Here is a 10,925-nt window from a genome sequence, read left to right on the forward strand (position 1 = left end):
TATATCCACACTGTTAACTAATGTACAGTCATTTCATCTGTAGTGATAATGCACAGATGTGGTTTCTTCACAGACATTAAATGGATTAGTTTTTATGATGTGTGTATACAGCATCATAGATATGTATGTACATTCATACTAGAATCAGTGACTGTAGTGGTGTTGATGACGCCCATAATGGTCAAAAAGTGAAGCGAAATATTTCAAATGTTGCTGCGTTTTCACTTGCTACACCCAGATCGAATCTTGCCAGGACAGGAATCGAACTGACGACTGATGACTCACGTCTCTAAGCTTTAGGCCCCCACTGCTCCACAATTTTAACCCTGGACACATCACACACTGCAGAACATAATGTACCTGCATATCAGGGACATTTCTATCTCCTTGCTAGTGATTTTGTGTTTCACAGTGCAATTAGGTTTATTAGCTTATACACACTGTGGCAACTCAAAAATCTATTTGAAACTTTTAACCTAATAGTTGAGCTTCTCTGTGAAAATGTATCACTTCATTGAAGGGTCAGGACAGAAGAATGTATGATGGCTTTAAATGAAGATCTGATGGTTTATGATTGGGGATCAATATATAAAGAAAGCAACACAGATAAAGCATAGAATGAATTTCTCAGAATTTTTAAATTGTTATATGATAAAAATTGTCCAATAAAACAATATGATAGAAATAAGAAATATACAGATAAGCCATGGATAACTAAGGGACTACAAACTTCTTGTAAAAATAAAAATGCTGTATACAGCCCAGACGTGTTTATAACACACAGAACCAATGAAGCACAAGATAAATATAAGGCATATAAAAATAGGTTAATTAATATCATGAGAAGCTGCAAGAAGGAATATTATAGTAAAATATGAGAAGATAATAAAGACAATATGAAAGGTACATGGAAGATTTTAAATGGCTTAATTAGAAATAGTCCTAGACAGGTTAATTGTCCTCAATATTTTATTGAAAATGATAAGATTATTAATAAAATGGAAGATGTAGTTGATAAGTTTAATAGATATTTTGTAAATGCTGTACCTACTTTAACAAAAAATATCTCTGATACCGGGACATCTACAAACACACAGGTTAACCTAATAGAAAAGAATATTAGTTCAATATTTCTCAAAACAATAGAAGAAAAGGAAATTATAGAATTTGTCAATAAGTACAAAAACAAAACATCCACCGATTGTGATGGTATAGATATGAAGATTGTAAAATGGGTGATTGAGGCGATCTCTAAACCATTAGCTCACATCTTTAAGTTGTCATTCCAAACTGGACAATTTCCAAATAAAATGAAAATAGCAAAAGTCATACCGTTGTACAAATCTGGTGATAAACGCAACTTCACAAATTATAGGCCTATTTCTCTCCTGCCACAATTCTCTAAAATTTTAGAGAAACTTTTTAATGTCACACTAGATAAATTTATAGATAGACACAAAATACTTTTTGATAGTCAGTATGGATTCAGAACTAATCAGTCTACATCTTTAGCATTAACTTAACTTGTAGAAGAAATTACTACTTCAATGGACAAAAAGAAATATGCAGTTTGGATATTTATTGATTTAAAAAAAGCTTTTGACACAATAAATTGTGAAATATTAATCAATAAACTGGAAAGGTATGGGATTCTGGGGATTGTACTAAATTGGGTCAGGAATTATTCAGTTAACAGAAAACAGTTTGTCAAGATGGGAGAGCACCAGTCTGAACATTGAGTGTGGTGTCCCCCAGGGGTCAGTATTGGGTCCGATGAAAAAATATTGTTGATATTATATAATTATTGTATAATACATTTTGTGTGGTGTACAAAAAGTATATGGCATGTATTAATGAACTGATAATGAGTATGGATATGTGAAGATGGATTTGCGGGTATAGGGAACAGGGTAGGACTAGATAAGTGTATACTTCTTCCATTTCAAACATTTAATGCATAAGAATAGTGCATTAGTGCTGTGCTTATTGTTTGTTCTGATAGTCAAAATAAGTCATTACTGTTGTTTTTAAATTTGAATGTTTGAAATAAATAAATTGTGATTTGACAAAACGTCACCAGGACATATGGCTAGCAAGTAATCAGGAAAGTGAGTTTTCAGCATTAATTTCTTAAATGACTTTGGACTAAAGGTGGATAAGATGCTAGAAATACTTTCATCCTCCTTCACTGAGGTGATAATGGTCAGTTTGTGTTCAGACTGTTTCAGAGAAGTTGATTCATCTAGACAGGTGACCTGTCCAGGGTGTAGCCCTGCCTTTCACCCAGAGAGCTGGGATAGACTCCTGCAGATCCCTGCAACCCTGGTTAGGAATAAGGGGGAATAGAAAACGAGGGTTATGCATGTAACTGTGGTTCTATGAATCCTGAATGACTGCCAGGGGTCGGTGCTGCAAGCACTGAATGTTCCCATCGTGGATGCGCAGTTCGAGTCACCTGTGACCCCGGATAACCCCCCAAGGTGATATATATTTCTGCGTCATCTGAGGCTCTTTTCCTACAGAATCTTCTCGTGGGAACGCAAGGATTCTGAGGGACAAGAGAGCTCTGGCAGTCATTCAGGATTCATAGAACCACAGTTACATGCGTAACTCTCATTGTATTTCATCCTTCCTGACCGCCAGAGGGCAGTGCTGCAAGCACTGAATGACTCATACCAGAGATGACATCGACAATCCAGTGGGAGAGGCAATGCTTGGAAGGCGCGACCCACTTAGGACCATCATAGCACAAGAACAACTGGTCAGATGTTCTTACAGCAGCTGTAGCTGCAATGTATGCCCTCAGTGCCCGTACTGGGCACAATAATTTCAGCCTGCCCCCCCGCTTCCGGTGTGGGATCAAACCGTGCAAGTCTTGTGGGTTGGTTGCAGTGCAAATGAGAGAGTACCTTCTGTTACGCGTTACGCTTCTGTGTTCGGCCAAAGCGTAACGCCTGAGTATGGGCTCCATCTCAGGCATTTATCACTGACTGAAAGGGCATGCGGTTCGCTGATGTGTTTTGCTGAAGTAATGGCCAGAATACAGTTTTAAGTGACACCCACTTCAGTGAAAGTGACTTATATGGCCAAGTATGGTGACCAAGTATTGTGCTCTGCATTTAATCCATCACAAGGTGCACACGCACAGTAGTGAACACACACACACACCATGCACACACACTCGGAGCAGCGGCCAATGCTCGCAGCATTGGCTGTTGGGGGTTCCCTCAGTCGTGGTATTGAAGGTGGACAGGGCACTGGCTATTCACTCTGTGCCACTGACAATTCCTGCCGGACCTGAGACTTGAACCTGCAATTTTCAGGCTCTGCCTCCCAGTCTGCTTTTGGAAACTCTGGGAACCACAAGTAGACCTGCACTCTGTGGTCTATTGAGATAATATGGTACTATGAGATCTTTGAGGTATGAAGGAGCTTGATCATGAAGGGATTTGTATGTGAGAAGAAGGATTTTAAATTCTATTCTGGATTTTACAGGGAGCCAATGAAGAGAAGCTAATATAGTTTATTCATATCTATATATTCATATAATATAGCTAATATGATCTCTCTTGCTAGTTCCTGTCAGGACTCTGGCTGCAGCATTCTGGATTAACTGGAGGCTTTTTATGGAGACACTGGGACATCCAGATAGTAATGAGGTACAGTAATCTAGCCTTGAGGTAACAAATATATGGACTAGTTTTTCTGCATCATTTTGAGACAGGGTGTTCCTAATTTTGGCAATGTTGCACAGGTGAAAGAAGGCAGTTCTAGAGATTTGTTTTATGTGTGAGTTAAAGGACATGTCCTGGTCAAAAATAACTCCAAGGTTTTTCACAGTAGTGCTGGAGGCCAGGGCTATGCCATCTAAAGTAGCTATAATTTTAGAAAAGCCATTTCTTGGGTTTTTAGGCCCAAATACAATAACTTCTGTTTTCTATGAATTTAAAAGTAGAAAGTTACTGGTCATCCAGGCCTTTATGTCAGTTAGACAGGCTTGATGTCTGGTTAACTGGTTTGTGTTAACAGGTTTCATAGATAGATACAGCTGAATGTGATCTGCATAGCAGTGGTAATTAATGGAGTGCTTCCTAATGACATAGCCTAAAGGAAGCATGTACAGGGTGAACAGAATTGGTCCTAGCACAGAACCTTGTGGAACTCCATAACTAACTTTTGTTCATGTGGAAGGTTCATCATGGACATGAACAAACTGGAATCTGTCCGATAAATAAGACTGGAACCATTTTAACGCTGTTCCTCTGATACCAGTCACATGCTACAGTCTCTGTAATAAGATGTTGTGTTCAATGGTGTCGAATGCAGCACTAAGGTCTAGGAGGACAAGTATAGAAACAAGTCCATTATCTGATGCTAAGAGAAGATCGTTGGTAACTTTTAACAGTGCTGTTTCTGTACTATGATGTGCTCTAAATCCTGATTGAAAATCTTCAAATAGTTCATTCCTGTGTAAGTGGTCTGATATCTGCTTAGCAACAGCTTTTTCTAGGACCTAAGAAATAAATGGTAGGTTGGATAGTGGTCTATAATTAGCCAAGACTCCTGGAGCAAGACCAGGCTTTTTGAGTAAGGGTTTGATTACTGCAGTCTTAAAGGCTTGTGGTATGTAGCCTGATAACCGCTGCGAACCGTGCGCGAGAAGAAAAGAGGAAAAGAGCCTCGGATGATGCTGGAATATATATATCACCTCGGGGGTCATCTGGGGTCATAGGTGACTTTTTTGATATAATTACTCAAACTGCGCAGGCACGAGGGAACATTCAGTGCTTGTCAGGAAGGATGAAATAGAGCACTAATAGAACACAGGCAAGTGTAAATATTAAAGCAGTTTGTTTTACCGTATACATTTATTTTACTTAAATGCCAAACTCATGTTTCATAAAACATAAACCTTGTCTGATTAAGACAACATAGGGAAACATATGAGGATGTACACTATTGTATATGTATGGGAAAATATCTGGGTCATTCAGTGTGTTCAGCACAGTGTTGTGTAGGCCCTTTGTGTATTCATGAAGTAAAAGACTGACCAGGCATGTTTTACTTTTTTAAAGGTGTGAATATTTCACATGAGCAGCAGAATTTCAGCCATTGCATGTAAAAGAACAGGCTGAAACATTGGGCCTGCTGATCATGGATCACTCTCACTTTTCACATAAACATTTCCATCCATCCATCATCTATACCCCCTTAGTCCTAACCAGGGTTCCAGGGATCTGCTGGAGCCCATCCCAGCTCTCTCTGGGTGAAAGGCAGGGGTCCACCCTGGACAGGTCACCAGTCCATCACAGGGCCACATAGAGACAAACAACCTCACACACTCACACTCACTCCTATGGGCAATTTAGAGTCACCAATCAACCTGACATACATGTTTTTGGACTGTGGGAGGAAACCAGAGTACCTGGAGAAAACCCACACAAGCACAGGGAAAACATGCAGACTCCACACAGAAAGGCCCCTGATGGGTTTCAAACCAGGAACCTTCTTGCTGTGAGGCAACAGTGCTAATCAGTAATCCACCGTGCTGCCCATAAACATTTCCATTCCTGTAAAATAATGTAACTGTGTTGTTTAGTTCAGTGCTAATAAAGGGCAACTAATAAATTGAAATGAGTCTTTTAATAAGTGAATGAAAATCAAAAGGGCAAGAAAAGAAAGAAAGAAAGGAAGAAGATGTTGCACCAACAAAGGCCTTTGTCTAAAAGAGTTTTTGTTTAGTTGCAGTAACAGTAACCAAATTAATTCTTAACTTTTGTTAACAAAGTGAGTCACAGTTTCTTTACTCTGGACTTTGTCCAGTTTATTAGTTTCAATGAGCCGTGAGATCAGATCAACACGAGTTGTTCTGTGTAACTTTGTTTAAAAAGTAGATGGTCATTATGACAATAGCACTATAATTACTGTCATTAGGATAATGGCTGTTGTTGAAGCGTACTGGGAAAATATCTGGCTGCAGTTGTGTAATGTGTTTAATTGGTCTCAAAGGACAAAAAGCTTAATGACCTGTTGACCATCTCTAACTTTGTTATTGTGGGAATTACAGCCAAATGGGAAGCACCAACAAAGGCCTCTGGAGCAAACAAAAAGGATGTTGGTAAAAGTTTTCATGTGTGTTTAATTGTTCTCAAAAGACAAAAAACTTGACAAATGACCTGTTGACCATTTTGAACTTAATTGCTGTGGAAATCCCAGGGAATTAATCAGAAAACTTTGTGGTGCCAAGAGCCACATCAACCATCAAGAGTGTCTGTGACAGTGTTGGATCATCCTGACAGATCTTTCTGATTACAGAGGTAAAAGGCCCACGAGAGCCGCTCGCTGTGGCCACTGGGTCATAATTAGCTGTGTGCAGACTGGCTGCAGTCAGGCCTATCCCCTGAGTCCTGGCCTGTTGTTCACCACAGTGCAGGTGGCTCCCATGGGAGGCGGCCACACTAATGACACTCATTACAGCATCCTTACATCAGCTGTGGACTTCAGTGCCAAGTCAGGTCAGTTTGATTTCTACATAATATGACACGTTTGCCAGGAGGGGGCCATGGTGGCCTTTTCTAAACACATTGCACTATACTGAACAGCCTGATGAAGCCCAGGCTGTCCCTGATGGTCACACAAACTCTTTGACTGGCAGTTTGCTGCCATCGGTGAGTGCGTGGGTGAAATAAAGACAAGATATGTCAATTATATACACCGACTAAGTACTATAATTAAGAATGAGTGAGCAATATGAGAAACAAATACTGAGTCTACGTTGATTGAATACCTTCAGGTGTTTTATAATAAAATCTGATCATAATATAATAAAATATAATCCAAAACTTGTTGATTTTCATGGATAAGAGACATGATTGATCCTGTAGTAATACAGCAGTACAAGACAGTAAGAAATAACTTAAACTTTCACCAGCGGTAACATTAAACTGATACTTCCACATAATCACATCAGTAATTATATTACAAGAATCTAATAAATATCTTGACCTGTACTGACCCAGTACGGGTCAGCCACCCAAGAGTCTTTCTCCTTAGCCTCCCTGATCTCCTCACACACATACCAGATTATTGCTTCCACAGCCACTGCACCTGTAGCTCTTTCAGCATCACCCACTGCTTGAGAAGACCCCCAGGCCGCTCACGTAAACGTTTATGTAGGAAAACAGAGTGCTTGTGGAAATCAAATGCAAATTTATTGTATTTGGGCCTAAAAATAGCTTTTCTATAATTATAGCTACTCTAGATGGCATAGCCCTGGCCTCCAGCACTACTGTGAAAAGTTATTTTTGACCAGGACATGACCTTTAACTCACACATAAAACAAATCTCTAGAACTGCATTCTTTCACCTGCACAACATTGCCAAAATTAGGAACACCCTGTCTCAAAATGATGCAGAAAAACTAGTCCATACATTTGTTACCTCAAGGCTAGATTACTGTAACTCATTACTATCTGGATGTCCCAGTTTCTCCATAAAAAGCCTCCAGTTAATCCAGAATGCTGCAGCCAGAGTCCTGACAGGAACTAGCAAGAGAGATCATATTTCTCCTATATTAGCTTCTCTTCACTGGCTCCCTGTAAAATCCAGAATAGAATTTAAAATCCTTCTTCTCAAATACAAATCCCTTCATGATCAAGCTCCTTCATACCTTAAAGACCTCATAGTACCATATTATCCCAATAGAGCACTTCGCTCTCAGAGTGCAGGTCTACTTGTGGTTCCCAGAGTTTCCAAAAGCAGAATGGGAGGCAGAGCCTTTAGCTATCAAGCTCCTCTCCTGTGGAACCAGCTCCCAGTCTGGGTTCAGACCTAAAACCTTCCTTTTTGACAAAGCATATAGTTAGGGCTGGCTTCAGGTAACCCTGAACCATCCCTTAGATATGCTGCTATAGGCTTAGACTGCCAGCCGTCTCTGTACCTTCTGCAGGTGTCCCTGGTCCTGGAGCTGCATATTGCTGATGTGCCCATTCTGCTCTGGTTAGAGTATATAATGATTTGTTGATGTGTATGGATGCAGAGTGTCAGTGGTTCTAGTGACACTGGATCTAAGTTTGGCCTTTGATACTTGTCATTACTCTGCGCTGCTCTGGGTGCTGAGCTGTTGGTTCCAGTGCTTGATTCAAGTCATACCTCAAGTCATACCTCTCTCATTGAAGTTTCTTTGTTGCTACATCTAACCACAAATCACTCCTCTCACACATGGTGTTCCACAAGGTCCCTGTTTTATTTTTTGTTGTATTTGCTTTGTTTACATCTCTTATCACTGTTATGCTGATGATATTCGACTTTTTACTACCTTTTAAGCTGATCTAACTTTTGACCTGATCTTTCATGTCGTTGGTAAACTAGGCTCGCTCACTGTTATACTTAGATGTGACCTTTGACAGGCAACTGTCAACGCATATGCATGTTAAAGGTCTGGTTCTTTTTTTTTAGCCATTAAGAAACATTAGTAAACTTAGCTGTACCAGACACTTCCTGGGCACCTCCTTGGGGAGGTGTTCCAGGCATGTCGCACTTGGAAGAGACCTTGGGGAAGACCCAGGACACGCTGGAGGGACTATGCCTCGTTCCCCCCGGATGAGCTGGACAAAGTGCCCAGACAAAAGGAAGTCTGAGCATCCCTGTTCAGGCTACTGCGCCTGCAACCCTGCCCCGGATAAACGGAAAATAATGAATAGATGGATGGATGGATGAATGAATGGAGGTCATGAAGAAGAACAGTACAAGTAAACCATTAGGGGATTTGAGACGTACCTAAAGTCTGTGTATGAAATATGGTGAGGTGGATGGATTGGTCAACATATCCTATGTTCTGGTTTTTTTCAAACCATGACCACATCCTCGATAGTTTGGTCTCCAGTACAAGGCAAAAGGTTTAATATTCTTACTGCCAAGATTCTGGTGGTCACTCCACTGCGAAGGATGATCAGCCACTGTCCCCAAAAGGCTTGGTCTACCTGAGGAGACACAAGTCGTACCTTCAAATGAACATGTAAGAATCCTAAGAATGGCTACCATATCTTTGTGACAGCCTTTACATGTGTGGGTCCATTGTATGTTACTTGAAGAAACCACAAAACCCAAGGAAGCAGTCAACGATTGAAATCCACATCTTGGGTCTCACAAAGACTTGAGTCTCAAATGTCAATCATCATTCAGACAAGGTGGAAAGAATAAGGCAAAGTGAGAAAATGTTGCATTGAAAACATTACCAACATAACATAATACCATGTAGCAACATGGTCACACACTAAAGCATAGAAAAATGTACTGAGGGTGCACCACTGATCACCACCAAAGAGGTCTAACAGCACCTTTGGGTTACAACTCCTGAGTTTCCTGAAGTTGTTTACATGTTAGTTGAGACTTTAATGAGACCCTTGGAGGGTGAAGCAGCCTGATAAAAACCTTCCACAGACTCAAACACTTTCTGACTGTGGTGTCAGTGAATGAATGAGACAGTCCAACACAGGTAACCTGTTACTGCAGTCCTCACAGTGACACTTGTTTTCTCAGCTATTATTTATGAATGTTTGCTATATGATCTGCATTATTGGTTAACACTTTGGTTGGAGAAGTTTAATGGATGATAGATTCAATATAACATATATAACTATTGATGGTTATGTAGAAATGCACAGATACAGATATCTTTATTTTGTGATCATGTTTACAGCATATATTCTAATAATCTGCTGTAATTCTACTATTGTGTGTCTGATAGTGATTCACAAAAACCTCCATGAGCCTATGTACATTTTCATTGCAGCTTTGTTAATGAACTCTGTTCTGTACAGCACTAATATCTACCCAAAGCTACTTATTGACTTTTTATCTGAAAAACAGATCATATCTTATCCACTCTGTCTCTTCCAGTCTTTTGTATATTACACTTTGGCCACTTCAGAGTTTTTACTGTTGGCAGCCATGTCCTATGACAGGTATGCGTCTATATGTAAACCTCTGCAGTATCCAACTATCATGAGGAAAACAACTGTTAATGTCTTTCTGCTTTTAGCTTGGCTTGTGCCTGCTTGTGAGCTTTCAGTGGCAGTTGTGTTGTACACTAATATAAAACTCTGCAGCTTTAGTTTGAAAGGAATTTTTTGTAATACTTCAATTTACAGTCTTCAGTGTGGGCGCTCAGTAGCAGTAACTGTATATGGTGTGTTCATGTTAGTAAGTATTGCACTGCTCCCTTTGCTTTTCATCCTTTTCACATACACCAGGATACTTCTTATATCCTACCGAAGCTGTAAAACAGTCAGAAACAAAGCTGCTCAGACCTGTTTACCTCACCTGCTGGTTTTAATCAACTTTTCCTCTTTTGTTACTTATGATGTTGTTGTAGTTCGACTGGAATCAGATTTTCCAAAAACTGCTCGTTTAGTAATGGCTTTACAAATGATCACCTATCACCCTCTGTTCAATCCAGTCATTTATGGACTAAAGATGAAAGAAATCTCTAAACACCTGAAGAAGTTGTTGTTTCAGGTCAAATCACGCTAATATATCCACACTGTTAACTAATATACAGTCATTTCATCTGTAGTGATAATGCACAGATGTGGTTTCTTCACAGACATTAAATGGATTAGTTTTTATGATGTGTGTATACAGCATCATAGATATGTATGTACATTCATACTAGAATCAGTGACTGTAGTGGTGTTGATGACGCCCATAAAGGTCAAAAAGTGAAGCGAAATATTTCAAATGTTGCTGCGTTTTCACTTGCTACTCCCAGATTGAATCTTGCCAGGACAGGAATCGAACTGACGACTGATGACTCACGTCTCTAAGCTTTAGGCCCCCACTGCTCCACAATTTTAACCCTGGACACATCACACACTGCAGAACATACTGTACCTGCATATCAGGGACATTTCTATCTCCTTGCT

General features: G+C 39.9%; 1 protein-coding gene across 1 annotated transcript; it reads left to right on the forward strand.

Annotated features, from left to right (window-relative positions):
• The first annotated feature begins 9,606 nt into the window (after positions 1 to 9,606).
• Positions 9,607 to 10,533, forward strand: LOC113123167 (olfactory receptor 6N2-like). Its single transcript, XM_026294991.1, has one exon. The coding sequence runs from the start codon at positions 9,607 to 9,609 to the stop codon at positions 10,531 to 10,533; it is 927 nt and encodes a 308-aa protein (XP_026150776.1).
• The last annotated feature ends 392 nt before the right edge of the window (positions 10,534 to 10,925 follow it).

The sequence above is a fragment of the Mastacembelus armatus genome, chromosome 21 (genome assembly GCF_900324485.2).
Source record: "Mastacembelus armatus chromosome 21, fMasArm1.2, whole genome shotgun sequence".
Classification (NCBI taxonomy): domain Eukaryota; kingdom Metazoa; phylum Chordata; class Actinopteri; order Synbranchiformes; family Mastacembelidae; genus Mastacembelus; species Mastacembelus armatus.